Source organism: Podarcis erhardii (assembly GCF_964252035.2).
Source record: "Podarcis erhardii genome assembly, chromosome: 9".
Lineage (NCBI taxonomy): Eukaryota > Metazoa > Chordata > Lepidosauria > Squamata > Lacertidae > Podarcis > Podarcis erhardii.
In genome coordinates this window covers 43,767,587-43,784,339 of record NC_138512.1, presented here as the reverse complement: position 1 = coordinate 43,784,339, position 16,753 = coordinate 43,767,587, and the positions used below count along the sequence as shown (strand labels likewise).

Sequence of the window (16,753 nt, the reverse complement as noted above, 5' to 3'; positions counted from 1 at the left end):
CCTGAAACCTAATGTATTTACCTAATATTGCCACATAAATTATCTCATTAGGTATCTGATACTATGTTTTTGTTATGATCCGATTAACCTGTTTGCCATCAAAGGATGCGTAGAGCTTGTACACAAAAGGAAAAAAAGTTGGTTTAACTGGATCGCATTTCCTAGCAAATGAAAATAAAATAATATTTTAGAGCAAATCTGCCCAGTCACTTAATGTATGTTTGTATCTGCTTTAACTATATTCCAGGATGAATATATGCCACGCATATTGCAAATTCTGCTGTATGATGCAAATACGTCACAAGTCATTCCTAGGCTGTAGAGGCACTACGACAATCAGGGGCAGTGTGTCATGTTTCAACGCCTGAGGCAAAATGGGAGTGTGCCTCTGTACCGCCCCACACTGCCAAAGCATCCCTTACCTGTGGTGGCGATTTCCAGAAAGATCTAATGAGATCTTTTGGCACCACTGCAGACGCTGCTTCTCCACCAGTTACGGAGGTGCTGTGGAGCCCACAGGGGCACTGCCTCTTTAGCTTCTGCTGCCTGAGGCAGCTGCTTCACCTTGCCTTATGGGCAGGCCACCCCCTGAAAACTGCTAACAGCAGGCCTAATGTAGCAAGGAACATCTTACCTTGATGTGTGGAACAAATGACCATTAATTCATGGCTGGCATCTCCAGATCTCCTGACAGGAATTAGCAGCTCACCAATATCTTCTTCTATTCTATACTCTGGCCCAGGAATGTACACAGTAGATTCTGGAAAAGAGTGGAATGGTGTATATATAGAGAGAGAGTTCAAACAAATATTAAGTAAAATAATTTAAGGTAGATGGCATTACTGTCTATACTGCGTAGTATTCAATTGTATTCTTGCGCAAATAGTATACCTGAAGGAGCGTCTCCACCCCCATCGTTCAGCCCGGACACTGAGGTCCAGCTCAGAGGGCCTTCTGCCGGTTCCTTCATTGTGAGAGGTGAGGTTACAGGGAACAAGGCAGAGGGCCTTCACGGTAGTGGCACCCGCCCTGTGGAACACCCTCCCACCAGATGTCAAGGAAATAAACTATTTGACTTTTAGAAGACATCTGAAGGCAGCCCTGTTTAGGGAAGTCTTTAATATTTGATGTTTTATCATGTTTTTAATATTCTGTTGGGAGCTGCCCAGAGTGGCTGGGGAAGCCTGGCCAGATGGACGGGATATAAGTAATAAGTTGTTGTTGTTGTTGTTGTTACTACTACTATCCTTCTGTTGATGGAACAGTGTATGATTGAGCAGAAAGTCTCTACTAATAGAAAGGGTGCGAGCAGTTCCATTACCAATCCCCTCCCTATGGTTTCCCACACCACTTTCCATGCTGCTCTGAAGGGTCCCCAAAACCTTCTGGAACAAGTTCTCAGGAGTGGAAGAGGCTGCGGGTGAAGAGTGAAATGAGAGTTGGCAAAAAGTGCCTCCCCCCACCATCCATTAGTGGAGGCATCCACTGCATCAAAACCCTTCTGCAAACAGAAGGGGACAATTGTTTCCCATCCATTGTCATCCAATTCTGAATTCCATTCCATGGGGACAGGATTGGAGTGCCTTTATATGGAAGGAAAATTAAAGGAGGAATAAAAAGTAGGAAAAAACAACATACCATCACCTGGATCCACAATTTCCACCGTTGCCTGTTCTGGAAATTCCAGGGCAGCCATAACTGGATCTGACAAAACAATCTGGAATAGCTCTGATTCCTCGTATTCATTGTCCACTATTATTCTTACTTTCCAGGTAGCCGCTGTCTGCCCTGGGTTGAACTGAACCTGTTTCTGGGCTTTTCCTTTGAAATCTTTATCCTTTTCTGCTGTTCCGTCTCTAGTCCCAATGCCTGAAGGAATATTTGGAAGAAATAACAATAAAGGGATAAGAAAATACTCACTTTTTCTACTCTCCAAGAGGAGCCACTTCAAGAAAAAAAGAATCCATTCTTGAAATTTCAGAAAACTGTCATATACACATATATACCATATATACCAATATCCCTGTCCCAGAAAAGATAGTGCAGACAGAAAGCCTACGGGATCATTCTGTAGCCTGCGGCAACCTGTTGTATCATTTAACAGCCAAAAGAGACATACAGGTGAGTAAACAGAAATCTGGAATGGGCGAGGAGGAAGGGAAGATGGTGAGCAGGGAACAGATTTGTCTTTGCCTTGATCTTTACTTCCTCCAGTAATTTTTCTAGCTGGCCCATCTTTCTTTGCGAGAAGCAATAATAATAATGTACATCAAAATCCCCATCAGAGCAGTATCTTCATCAGGATCAACAACAAAAAAGTACTTATCCATAGGTCTGCTCATAAAATAAAATAATTTAAGACAAGGCAAACAATTATTACAATGACAAGCTAAAGAAGAATTTAAAGAACCGTGTAAGACTTCAGCATAGACAAAATGGAGATGGAGGAAAAGCTGGAAGTGGTATTAGTTGTTACCCAAGTATGCAAAGTAACAACCTTGAGACGGAATGCTGGAGGAGATTTGCAGACAAAATTGCATTTCCCTCTCAGGGTGCAAGACAGATTGTAAGATGCATCCTAGTCTACAGGCACAAAAAATAAAAACATATGTTCTCTCATTTTTGAGAATATAAAATCTTGGTTCATTTTTAAGCCCCAATTGGGAGGCTATGGATATGTGTAAATACATGTTTTTACACAAACACAGACCTTTTCTGCTTAGAAAACTGAAGACTGACTGCAGCTGTAGCTTAATGTTACTGATTTGATCACCCAAAGATAACCTGACAATTTTGTGGCTCTTAATGCTATTGCTGCAATACTGGTGATGCCTCAGTTTGGTGATATTTTAATATGGACCTAAATAACTAGTTCTGTTACTTACTGAATGTATTAATAAGTTGTATGCATGATGCCTTAAAATCCATATTAGAATCAAATGGCTGAAGCTGATTTCTTTCTTTTTTAAAAAAGTGAGAGGGTGCCATACACAATTCTACCAACACATTTAAGATACTGGTTATGTCCTTGACAGCTTTTAAAATTTCAGCTGCAAAAGTGTGATTTTACTGTTGTCTATAATTTTAAACGGAGAAAAAAGTGGGTGCAGTTTAATGTCTATGAAGTTAGATTTTGAATTTCTTAAGGTCTAACATTTCTACTCTAGTTCAGCTTAAATAAGCGAACTATTTTATTTAATTTATGGTTTGACACCATCAGTAAGGAAACTTTACCTCTCTGTCAGAGAATAATGAACCTTTGTCAAGCTGAATCCCTCGCCCAGGTCTGGGAGAACCTGATAGCCTACAAGAAACTTCTGAAAGCTGTGAAGTGTGAAGACCATTTCCACTTTAGGACTTCCAGTTCTTACACTCCAGACCTAATTATAAAATGCTTGATATAATTAGGAAAGCCTAAGTCAGCATTAAACCTGCTCTACCAGGTTTGCTCTTAAATACCTGATCAGCTAATAGTTGTTTTTTAAGTGTCAAAATGATGGAAGAAAAAAAGGGGAGATCTGGCCATGTGTTCTTTCCTGACTTAGGATACATTCAGATATGGGGATTATTGTGTTAGTATTCCTGGTTATAATGCTAGCACTACTGGCCCAGTTTCTAACATTTCTTTCACACTATATTATCCTGCTATGTTACAGAACTGCAATTGCTTTTTCAGCAATCTACCACCATGTCACTCTACTTTTCATTCACACCAGTGAGTGTGGTGTGACACAACAGCAGGTGTCATCTGACACGTTGCCGCCACTCTTTCTTGTGCATGTTCGCATCGGTTCACCCATGAAAATGGCAGAAAAGAACTGTATGCTGGGATACTGCCCCAAATTCCATCCCATCAACTGTCCTAGTTAATGGACATGGAAGCAGATTTTTTTTCTAGAAGCAATGAACCCAGAAATGATTACTCAAATCTGCTGTATTGCACAAGAAATGTGTGTGTAAAATGGGATACCTCTGTTCTTCAACAGACTGTGTCATAGAGTCTTTACTGCAACTGAAACCAATATATTTTCTACAATTTATGTCACCGAAGGAATGTCTACGCATATACTTATAGGAAGGGCTGTGCTTAGGGATGCGGGTGGTGCTGTGGTCTAAACCATAGAGCCTAGGGCTTGCCGATCAGAAGGTCACGGTTCGAATCCCCGTGACAGGGTGAGCTCCCGTTGCTCAGTCCCTGCTCCTGCCAACCTAGCAGTTCAAAAGCACATCAAGTGCAAGTAGATAAATAGGTACCGCTCCGGCGGGAAGGTAAACAGCGTTTCTGTGTGCTGCTCTGATTCGCCAGAAGCTGCTTAGTCATGCTGGCCACATGACCCGGAAGCTGTACACTGGCTCCCTCGGCCAATAAAGCGAGATGAGCGCCGCAACCCCAGAGTCAGCCATAACTGGACCTAATCTTCAGGGGTCCCTTTACCTTTACTAGGGCTGTGCTATAAAACAATATATTGACTGATATTGGGTTTTAGATCAAATCATGGTAACTGATTTTTTTAAAAATCACTTTGCAATTAATCACATATTGTGGGGGTATTTAAAAAATCACAATATTGGAAAAGCCAGGAAGCCGATGCTGCTTCCTGTGTGTGCAGCTCTTGCTAACTCTACCTCTGACAGCTCTTTCCTGCCTCCTGCAGCAACAAGAAATAGCTACAAATCACTACAGCAGGCTGACTCAAATATTGCCCAGCAGATATCAACAAACAGCTTTGAGAACCGGTTAGCAGTCACTGTGAGTCTCACCCTTCAGTCTCCTGCAGCAGCAGTAAAACACTACAAATTACCGTTACTAAAAAGTAAGGGGAGATGTGTGTGCGTCTTATGGAGCGAATGTAGGCTGCGCAGCTATCCCAGAAGTCAGAACAGCAAGAGGGATTGCTGCTTTCACTTCGCAGCGACCAGACCCTCTTGCTGTTCTGGCTTCTGAGATTCAGAATATTTTTTTTCTTGTTTTCCTCCTCCAAAAACTAGGTGCGTCTTGTGGTCTGGTCTGGTGAGTCTTATAGAGCAAAAAATACGGTAACTACAGCAAGTAGATTCAAAAATTGTGCAGCAGATATCGCCAGAGCTTTGAGAACCGGTTAACAGTCACTGTCAGCCTCAACCTTCCCTGTCTCCTGCAGGAAAAGCAAATCACCACCACAGCAGGCTGACTTAAATATCACCAAGTAGTTATTGCCAAACAGAGCTTTGAGAAAGGTTAGCTTTGGCCACCCAGCCGGAAAGCAGGGACTTCTTCCCTCAAGGCTCTTATTTAAAGGTGCCAGGCTGGTAGTTGGCTTGGGGAAAGCCTGCAGGTTCTGACTTCTGGAGCCCTTTGCTAGTAAAGACATAAACTGGGGCTAGTAAAAAATAGACACCTTGCTTTAGCGTTTGACCCTCTTCCATCATTCCCCCCTCCATCTGCATGTGTGTACCGCCTGTGGGTTTGTCTCCCTCCCCCCTGTCATTGGTGTGTGTGTGTGTGTGTGTGTGTGTGTGTGTGTGGTGCATTTGTTTTTGTGAAGCAGCAGCCAACAGCAGCAAAAAACTCAGCTGACACTTCGTTTTTTGTAAGGGCAGCCGGCCCCTTGTTAAAACTGTACTGCTTGGGGGGGGGGTGTTTCCCTGACTCCCTCTCCCCCCTCTGTTGGTGTGCCCAGCTGATGCTTTGCTTGGAGCCATGGCACTATGGCAAGGAACTTTCCTGGAGGTGCAGGGGTCTGTGCTGAGAGGCTTCTTGAGCCCCATGTTTCTTTAGCTCAGTCTGCCCTGCAGTGCTTCACTTGCACGCTCTCTCAACTCTTTCCCTTCCAAGCTGCTTCCTTCCTTGCTCCGTGAAGGAGCCCCAATTCTCCTTCCCGGCTTCTCTTTTTCTCTGCATGTGTGTTCCAATGTTTATTTAGCTCAATCTGCTCTGCAATGCTTTGCTTGCATGTGCTCTCTATCTCTGTGTTAACTCTTTCCCTTCCAAATTGCTTCCTTCCTCGCTCCATGATTCTCCTTCCCTGCTTCACTCTCTCTCTCTGTCTGCCTCTCTCTCTGTGTGATTGTGGCTTGCAAGTTGCTTCAGAATACGATACGATACGATACGATATCTTTATTGTCATTGTCCCTTGTGGAACAATGAAATTGAAAAACTACATAAAACTACCACGAAACTACATAAAACTACATAAAAACTACATAAAACATTCAAAAACCCCTAAGAACTCTAAAACCCCATTTTAAAATACACTAAACTACAGAGACCCCTTATGCTGCGTTTAGAACCAGAATTGAATTAGCATAGAAACTGTTTTTCAGATGGCTAGTCCTGGCCTTTATAACCCTATACCTTCTTCCAGAAGGCAGAAGCTGAAAGAGATCATTTCCGGGGTGCGTACTATCATGTGCTATCTCTGCCGCTTTCTTATGGCACCTGGCAGCATAGATTTGATCTAAGGTGGGAAGAGTGCACCCAATAATTCTCTCTGCAGTCTTTACAACCCTGGATAGCATTGTTTTTTCCCTGGCCGTGCAGCTCCCAAACCACACGCACAGACCATAAGTTAGTACGCTCTCCACAGTGCAATGGTAGAATGCCATCAACAGGTCCTTTGAGAGATTGTTTTTCCGGAGGATTCTCAGAAAATATAACCTCTGCTGTGCTCTCTTCACCATGAGGTCTTTGCTGTTCTCTCCCCAGGTTAGGTCGTCTCTCAACTCCATTCCCAGAAAACGAAACACTGAGACCTGTTCCACGCACTTCCCCTCAATAATAAGTGGCTGAATATTCAATTTACATTTCCTAAAATCCACAATGATCTCTTTTGTTTTCTTTAAGTTAAGCAGTAAGTTGTTTTTCCTGCACCACTCCCCCAAATGCTCAACTTCCTTCCTATAGGCCATCTCCCCCTCTCCAGCCGTAATTAAACCAACCACCGTTGTATCATCTGCGAACTTAATGATCTTTTATATTAATAAAAGGGGGGAAACACCCAGTGTTTGTTGTGTGTGCCTTTCTCTCAGGGTAGAAGCAGCCCATGGGATGCTGCCAGCCCCATGTTAACTCTGCGAGTCTTCAGCGCTCTCCTACCCAATCGCAAGCAGGAGAGAAATGCAGTCTTGAGATGCTTGTTGGCTTGCAAGTTGCTTCTGAGTAAAAGAAAAGGAAAACCCACCCTGCTCTGCCATTTGAGCCTCTTCTGTGTCTCCCCCAACCTCCTTATACTCCCCATTTTCTCCTATATGGCAATGCCAAGAGGGGACATTGATGAATGCCCTCTGATGTGGTGGAAGGCACATGAGGCATCCTTCCCAGTGCTGAAGGAGCTTGCAAAGAAGTTTTTGGCTATCCCAGGGTCAAGTGTGCCATTTGAAAGTGTGTTCAGCATGGCTGGCAATGTTCTTCAAATACAAAGGGCATCTCTATTTCCAGAGAATGTCAAAATGCAAATTTTGCAAAAAAATATAATTTTCATTTAATAATTTTTGTTCTGTAAAATTTTATCCATTCTTTCTGGTTTGGCCTTGTTTATAAAAGAAATGCAAATTTTCCTGGCAATAAAAATATAAATTTTGTTTATATTTTGTCCTGGTTGAAATTTATCAATTTCATTCTCTCTGTTTTGTCCTGGTTGAAAAAGGAAAATTAACAAACAATCAAATAACTGGTGTGCGATGTATACATTCAACTAAGACTCAATAGTGAATTATATTTGAATATCTAAAAGTGTGACACTGAATTTGCTTTCTTTCTTGTTTAGTAATGTAATTACTTTTTAGGGAACTTTTGATATCTATGATACTAATTACTTCTACAGCTTTAATTTTAGAGAAAATGGGCTATTATTGGTACTGTAGTACTATAATGTAACAGTTGTAACAATATGCTAAAGGTAAATAGGAATGTATCAGTTTTAGAGTTAGACCCTTAAGTAGTAGCAGTTGCCAGGACATTACCATGTTCACCTCTACATAGTTCCAGCCTTATTTCAGATATTGTAATATATTGAAATATCACAATGTTTAACTGGTGATATATTGTGATGTTGAAAACCAGGTATCGCCCAGCTCTACTTACAGGAAAGCATTGCAGTGCACACTGAGCCTTATGAGGAATGTGTTTTAAAACGTCTCCATGCGTTATCCAGTGGCCGACTGGAATGTTCCACTTCACATTTATCTAAATACTTCTGAAAAGCATCTGATAAAGGACACTTCGGTGTTTCTTATTGACTTTCTTTTCTCTGTTTCTTACAAGAGTTCACTGTTAAACAAAGGCAGTCAAGGCATTTTGCTGAAGCTGGGAAAGTTCACTGGCTTTTGTGAAACATTAAACAACATTAACAGTTTTCTGGCCACTTTCTTTCTCATTCAGTGTGCACTATGACTGCTTAAGGCCAATATTCATTGCAGCAGTTTTAAAATAGTTTTTAAAGAGGTCACAGAACCCAAAACAGGGCAGACAACCACAAGTTAATAGTACCCAAACGTTCCAAGTAATGCCTTGGTACACAGTAACCAATGAAATAAATGGAAATTATATGAATGCATCCTAAAAATCTATACAGTAAACAAGCAATTTTTCAATAAATCATGAGTCAGGTCAAATACGACCAGTCCACAATCCTGAACATGTTTATAAACTTGCGCATTCATGGTTCTGAAGCCATGTGAAAGCCACTCTACTGTAGTAAACTGTAAAAAAACAAAACCTGTAAAGATAACCAATGAAGGCAAGAATTGCTGTAATTGACCATTTTAGTACAGAAATGCATTGATTAAATATTAAGAGTATGGTTTATTTTCAACCATTTTATACCACCCTTTAATCATATTTTGATGGTTTGTAAGTTCCTCTAATAAAGTTGGATTCGGACAAATTAAAGGTATACTCACTAACAAATGATGTCTCCCCCAGATATCCTCTCCGCTTGAGTGTTATTTCCAGAACCCTTGACTCCTCGTCTACAACATAATATTCTTTTTCCAGAGAAATCCAAGCCCAGTTCAGACGGAAAGGTTGGCTCCTCAACTTGTTTCCTCCTAAAATTCATCGGCACAAAACAAATGTCATTGTACAGAATACATAATGCACAAGAAGCCCAATATTCTTTAAATATGCAATGTAAGCATGCTCTCATACATATCTCACACAAACATTCTTTTAGTTTTTAAGGCTTTAGGGGATTTTCAGTCAGTCATTTAATTAGTAACAATGAAAAATACACATCATTGGGTTTAACAGAAGATAATTAAAACTGCTTGTCATTATGGTTTCATAAAAGCACCATTTTTTCCTTATCTGGATCTGAGGGGTGCTTTGCTTCTTATCCATTTGCTTTGTGGCAAATCTTACAAATAAACTGGATTGATTAATAAATTGCTAGATCCAGGAATTAGAAGCCTTCCCCACCCAACCCATAACAATAACTTTACAATGCCAGGTCTTAATTAGCTGAGAAGTGTGTGAAGGGGAACAGCAATGACTTAGAAATGTTCTTTAAAATATGAGATCATACTCTTGGTGGAATAGTACTTTGAATACTCTAAATCAAATTCTTTTCCAACAGAGAAAATTACAGAAATACCATTCAGCCAGCCAGTCTCAGCAGCAGAACACCTTCGAGATCTGTGGTGCTGTGGTTTGCTTCCTGGTGGACGCTCTTCGTCACCACACTGCCCCCCCCCCCCGTACGTGAAAGTGGTGGGAGTGGAGCCAACTCCCTATTTAGAGGCCAAAGGCCACCTTTACGCCCTTTCCTTCTCTTAGCAGCACCCACTCCCCCCCCCCGCAACTCTCTGTATGACCTTCTGCTTCTCAGCCATGAAGGAGACTTTTGCTCACCAGTTGCTTGTTCTGGCCAGTGGAGGTTTGTGCCTACTCTCCTTCAGGGTGATACCTGGGATAAGGCGCAGGCACCTCTGCCATACTCCCCATTTCTGGTAACGCCTAGTATTTACTGTCAGGAGTTCAGCCTTACACTCGAGTAGGACCCTGGCAGAGGCACATGCCCGACTGGCATGTTCTCTCCCTCCTGGACAATACCAGTATAGTATTTACGTAACAAAAGGTTTAGCAGTGTTTTGTATATACTCCCCATTTCTTCAGGCAAGTTGGTTAGCTGCAGGCTTGGCCTGGGGTTCAGTTTACTCCCCAACCTAAAGAATACCCTCTGCAGGTATTCATATGGCTCGTTGTTTAACAAACTGGCCCTTAGTTCAACCCAACCTACTGTGTCTGACTCCTTATTTGGCCTTTGGGATGCAAAGAACAAGAACTGCACGTGCCCCATGAAAATACTTAAGGTTTTTAATTTTTAAGGGAAGGACAAGAAATGCCCTGTATTGCGCAAATCACTGTTATCTTGCTGAAATTGCTGGTAGAAATACACTCAAATTAGCCCAGATGACAGCGGCATACCTCTTATTAAATGTGTCTCTTCACTGAGCTATTATGGTTAATAACACCTGTGACTTATACGATGGAGCCACAAGGCCTCTGTCAGCTTAATACGTTCCTCCTAAGGATGACAGATGCTGCAAGCTCTTCATGACAAGTTGTCTGCATTCCCGTGACAAGTTGTCTGCATTTTTTTTCCTTTTTCAAAAAAGAGAACTTTTGTGACCAAGTTGTCTTGAGCATCCGTGAAAGGAAAGACAACTGCACTCATTTTTCAGGGCTGTCTTTCTCTCTATCCCAAAGGTCAAATTATATGAGGTCAAGGTATGGAAAGAGGATTTCAAGAGAAAGAAATTTATTTTACTTTTCTTTCTGAACTCTGATGAAAAGAAATCATAATCAGAAATGTGAACTAATTCTTATTTATGTGTAAGGCGAATTTAGTTCTTGCTGATTCCTTCTGTGATCAAATTCTCATGTTCAATTGGAAACGATGTCAGGTGATTAGTTTACAAAACTGTTGAGTGTACATTTTGGTAAGCTAACATTTTGTAAACACAGTAGCCACTAGTAATAATACTATGTGACTATACAAATAAAACACACCAGGGGAATTTTTAGGACAGCAGATGGTTTTGGGCTAATACAAGTTGATTGACTCTGTAGAAGCCTATTCTTTTCAGACTACCTTTCTGTTTTTCAAAGCAGAGTGCAGATGCCAACATTCCACACACCTTGTGCATGTCTTTCAGTGTCATTTGGACAGGTTAAATAGATGACATTTCCCATCATATTTTCCCTTATACTTCCAGTCATGCTAGAAATGCCAGCTACCATCAGTATAGTGGATCACTAGAAGAACTGCAAGGCGGTCTTTCCGCTTGCAGAATGGCTTTTCATCCAAAGCAGGTCTGACGAACCTTTGACCCTCCAAATCTTGCTGAACTACAACTCCCATCATCTTTGGCTATGCTTGCTGGGGCTGACAGAAGTTCTAGTTCAGCAACATGTGGAGGGCCAAAGGTTCCCTATACCTGATCTAGTGGAAGCAATCTGTGAAAGGAGGCGAGAAGCAACTCTAGCTAACTATCCTTTCCCTGCGCAACACCCTCCATGCAGCTCTGAAAGGTCTCTCAGCCCCTCTGGAACACATTGCTGAGGCGGATGGGGGATCTGTAGCAGGAAGGGGTAAGTGGAAAAAATTGTCTTCTTTTCCTTTAGCAGAAGCCTGGATCAAACGCCATTCAACTCACAGCACTGACTTGTCAATGAGAGGTAATATTCCTGCAAGCCATAATTTAAAGCCTATTCGTTACGTAACAATTTTCTTAATTCCTTAATTCGCCCAAGTCAGCACAAAGTCTAGGTGATGAAGCATCAATCTATTTCTCATACAAGAAGATTCCCACCTAGGAAGAGTCCTAAATAAATGAAATCTACGTATACCAGGGATTTCTGCTATTTCAAAGACAAAACAGATCAGTATAAATGGATGTAATTATGGATGCAATGATGAAACGCCACTCAGATTAAGTCACATGCCATTATTCAAAAGTTAAGAGCAGATGATAAAACTGAATTCTGACTGTCCTATCATATTTCTAATATTATATTTTTGCAGCACTGTAAAGGAGCCATTTTAAAGTTTTCAAAAGAGTACTGGATTTTATCTAGTCAAAATTTAGCTGGTGAGAAGCCCTATCATATCCATTTCAGAGATCCGATACCCTCCCTTAACTAAGATTACAACAGATGTACTATTATATATAGCTGTATATACAATAAAAGCTTTGCTCAGACATTAGGGGTCTCCTAATCCGTCACATTATTTAAAGCTGTCTTACGTTCAGTGTCACTGGGAAATGTTAATATCTTAACATATTCATTTATAATTGACAGAACACATTCCCTTTATGCACGCACTACACTGTAAAACACAAATAAGAATTGTTGTTTGTTTTGATAACAGAAAACTAAGTTAATGAACAGAGTTCATGCTTTCAAGCCTCCATTTTATGAAGTGAGGTAATGTTTCTTTCAATAGGCCTAGAAGTTAATTGATCGAAGAGAACCAGTGCCAGCAGCAACACAAAATCAGAAAGTGTAACAGGAGGCCGCAAACTGTATATTCCCTATTGTCTCTTGTCAGTTGCTCTGTGCTGCCACCCCACCATTTTTAGACATTTATCTTTTTAAGGGTTGTACTTGGTGCCTTTCAGAGGAAGCTACAAAGCATTCATTAGAAACTGATTTTGATGATGATGATGATAATAATAATAATAATAATAATAATAATAATAATGCAGCCATATTCTTTCTGATCACTTATATTGCTTTATTCATATATCTGAACACATTTCTTGAATCTTCTGTTTCAATTTGGCACATTCTGTCTCTTGCCTAGATCCAACCAAGATTTGTTAGCTTCTTCAACTGGATTATTCTACAACACATCACCTCTTTACCTATCTTGCGCTGCAGCATCCTCCTTGCAGCATTTATTGTGTTATTACTGGGTTGAGCACAGATTTCCTTTTGGGGCAAAGTAGGTGTTAAACCATTCCGCCTTCTCTCTGCCATCCACTTGTGGCCCCACTGCTAAGACATACAGCTATGCAATCAGCAACATTGACATTTGTCATGACCCTAACAGGTTACACCCTACCATCCAGATTCAGGAGAAGAATGAGCATGAGGAGCCTGTGGCCCTTCTATTATTCCAGGACTACAACTCCCCTGACCGCTGCCTTGCAGGCTGCAACTGATGGGATCTGGAGTCCAACAACTTCTGGAGGACCAATAGTATCCCAATAAAGGTCAGGTCTTTACGAAGACCTTCAACTCTCCGCCATTTTCTCCAGAGAGCCTCCCTTTTTCATGACAATTTTCAACAGGAGAAAAATGCAAAACATGTCAAGATACAAAAGATTGTTGTTGTTTAGTTGTTTAGTCGTATCCGACTCTTCGTGACCCCATGGACCAGAGCACGCCAGGCACTCCTGTCTTCCACTGCCTCCCGCAGTTTGGTCAAACTCATGCTGGTAGCTTCGAGAACACTGTCCAACCATCTCATCCTCTGTCGTCCCCTTCTCCTTGTGCCCTCAATCTTTCCCAACATCAGGGTCTTTTCCAGGGAGTCTTCTCTTCTCATGAGGTGGCCAAAGTATTGGAGCCTCAGCTTCACAATCTGTCCTTCCAGGGAGCACTCAAGGCTGATTTCCTTAAGAATGGATACGTTTGATCTTCTTGCAGTCCATGGGACTCTCAAGAGTTTCCTCCAGCACCATAATTCAAAAGCATCAATTCTTCGACGATCAGTCTTCTTATACAAAAGATAATCATATTTAAAACCAACTCTATCACCTGTTTCTATTGTTAAATGCCAGGCATGAACAGCCAGGAAGGGGGCTGAACTACGTGCTTCACCAGGCACATTCAATACAGAAATAACATCAAGTTCAAGAGAAGTGTGTGTGTAAAAGTCACCAGGTAAGATAAATATACAAGTTGCAGCAAATGTGAATTGAGTAGTTCAAGAGTCGAGACATCCAAAAACACCACAGAAGAAGAAATAAGACCTCATTTACATGCACTCAAAGCCATGGGGGAGCCATGTCCTTGTGATGCAAGCCCTCCCCATTCAGGGTGTTGCATGAATGAAACAACCACACCATCAGGGCCAATTTCCTGCTAATTTTGCCTTCCCTCTCACCCACACAACAGATAATCCAAAAATGCCCCATTACATAGCAAAGTTAGTGTACAAAGTCACACCCGTGGCCCATCTAATTCAGCACTGCCTACACTGACGGCCATGTTGGCACACCAGGGTAGGTCAGTCTGAGAGCAGTGACATCACTAGCGCCAAGTGTAGTGTAGCAAAAACCACCCAATTGTGTTAAGCAGCTCAGAAACAGGTGGATTAGACAAATTAATAAACATGTCTATCAACAGTGAAACATCACAATTGATATGTTATCTCTAGGTTCGAAGGCGGTATGGCTCTGTTCTATCAGTTGCTAGGTAACAAAATGCCAGAGAGGATACTGGGCTCATTTCCTGCTCTTCGGCTTCCTCCTCATCTGGCCACTCTGTAAAACAGGATGCTAGACTAGATGGGCCTTCCGTCTAAACTAACAATTGTTGAGTTTAAGGCAAGTGATGCATGACACATATTTATCACTACAGAGCCCCATGTGCTAACAGCCAGCAACTAACTGGCATTCTAGCAGGATGGACTTGCCCCATTTTGTACCACTGGATACTGCTGTACATTAGTGAAAACACACACACCATAAAAAATAAATAAATGAAAAGTTACTCTATGCATCTTTAGGAATATGGCACTGACTTGGCACCCAGAAAAACATTCATTTTCTCTCAGGCCTTTGGCTATTTAAACAATCTATGGACTGTGTGGGGAGGGCTATTGTTTTTGTTTGCTACTATGGTATATATTTTTGTTTTTATATTGTAAACCACCCTGTGATTCTTGAATGAAGGGTGGTATAGAAATTTAATAAATAAACAAAAACAACAACAACAAAACAACAAAATATCTTTTCATGAAAAAACTATGCAAAATTGATGATTTGATAATTAAAATATCAAAATCTTCAATGCCTTCCCACCCAACACAAAACAATTCAAATAGAATTAGCATTTGTTATATACACATTGCTGTCATTATCAATTATACATCAGGGCTTTTAGACACCCGTCACTATACTTGCAAAATGTCTGTCCAATTATATACATACGGATCTATAAAGTCACAAGACTGCTAGCCTAGAATGTGAAAAAACACTGATCCTATTAGAGAGAAAGAGTGTGTGTGTGTGTGTGTGTGTGTGTGTGTGTGTACACAAGTGCCCTGAAGAGTGTGCTTGGAAAAATATGATAAATGCACTTTGTGGGTGCCAGCATAGTGTATTCAAGTGAAATGAATACAGGATGTAAAAATAAACCTGCTATAAGAATAGATAGCTATTCATAAGACTCTAAAGTTCCTGCCAGTATTCTGGAAGAGTTCCAAGAGCTGTGACAGAAATATAAGTTTCTCTACATGCCAGAGAATCATTTGCTAGATAGTATTCCACTCAATGTGGAGACAGGGAAAGAACAGACAAGGAAATACAGGGTTTTTGGGCTTTCCTTTGACTCTTATGCCTAATTGGCATCTGCCGGTAACACTGCCACAAAGTCCAACACTAATTGTTATTCTGGCAAAAGTTGCTGGCAGGGCAACAGATCCAGTCTCTGATTGCTTCCTGTGCTCCAACAAATCCTCTAGGTCTCATTACACATGGGCTGCTTTGAACAACAGAACACACCATTTTGCCAATTACTTAGTTCATCATTTTGCCATTCTTATATGATCGACATGTAAGATTAAATTTGCAACTGTGCTTACAGGTTTACAGTATTACAGATGGCAAATAATACACTGTATTCATTCATATATATGTGTGTGTGTGTTTTGCTAACTGCTGAAAGCACCTTTGTTTCATTGAATGTTGGTACCCTACTTTTCCTTCCGAAAGAAGCTCAAGGTGATTAATAACAACATATAGAAATAAATGAAACAATAAGGGAAACAACAATAAGAAAACAGTAAAAATGCATTGTTATTTGCAGAGGCTTCCCACACATTTTTGTACCCTGATGTTGCAGGCGTCTAAAATGCAGAGTGACCCTCCATGGATATAAAAGGCTCTGCACTTCAGACTGTCATCTTCCATGGCTTGAAACATAGCTGTCAAGTGTCCCTTATTTGAAGGGACAGTCCCTTATTCCAGCGCCATGTCCCACTGCTGTCCCTTATTGATGGATGTCCCTTAAATGTCCCTTAAAGGGTGTCCCTTAAATTTCAAAGGAAGCAGCTCCTCTCCCTCCCTCCCTGCCGGCCAGGGAGGAGGGAGGCTCCAACTGTGTTGCTTGGCTGTGTTGCTCACCCAATAAGAAGTCTAAGAACGACTGGGGGGGTGGAGCTTGCATGCCTTGTGTGTGGCTAGTTAATGCAAGCTGAGGGGTTTTTTGAATGCTGGACACCATTTTGTTGCACGTGCTGCTGCAAATGTTGCAGTGCAAAGCCAGGCCGGGGAGCCATCTTAAGTTGAGGCTGCATAGGCCTTGTGGTGCATGTGATTCAGATTCTAGTCAGTTGAACCTCTGGTTACAAAGTTGGTTGGACAGTGTTCTCGAAGCTACCAGCATGAGTTTGACCAGACTGCAGGAGGACAGGAAGACTGGAGTGCCTGGAACAGGTGAGGCTGCAGGTCCCTTATTTTGGCTGCTGGTCCCTTATTTTCAAGGCTGCTGGTCCCTTATTTTCAAATCTGTAAGTTGACAGCTATGGCTTGAAAGGCA

The 16,753-nt window shown here is 41.4% G+C and overlaps 1 protein-coding gene across 2 annotated transcripts in view; it reads right to left on the bottom strand.

Moving 5' to 3' along the window:
- FREM3 (FRAS1 related extracellular matrix 3) overlaps positions 1-16,753 on the bottom strand; it is an 82,249-nt gene that overhangs the window by 42,686 nt on the left and 22,810 nt on the right. For both annotated transcript variants that reach the window (XM_081876065.1, XM_081876066.1), the window contains exons 3-5: positions 8,881-9,027; positions 1,639-1,869; positions 635-760 (exon numbers count right to left, since the gene is read on the bottom strand). In XM_081876065.1, coding sequence (XP_081732191.1) covers positions 635-760; positions 1,639-1,869; positions 8,881-9,027 — 504 coding nt within the window. The remainder of the gene's footprint in view (positions 1-634; positions 761-1,638; positions 1,870-8,880; positions 9,028-16,753) is intronic.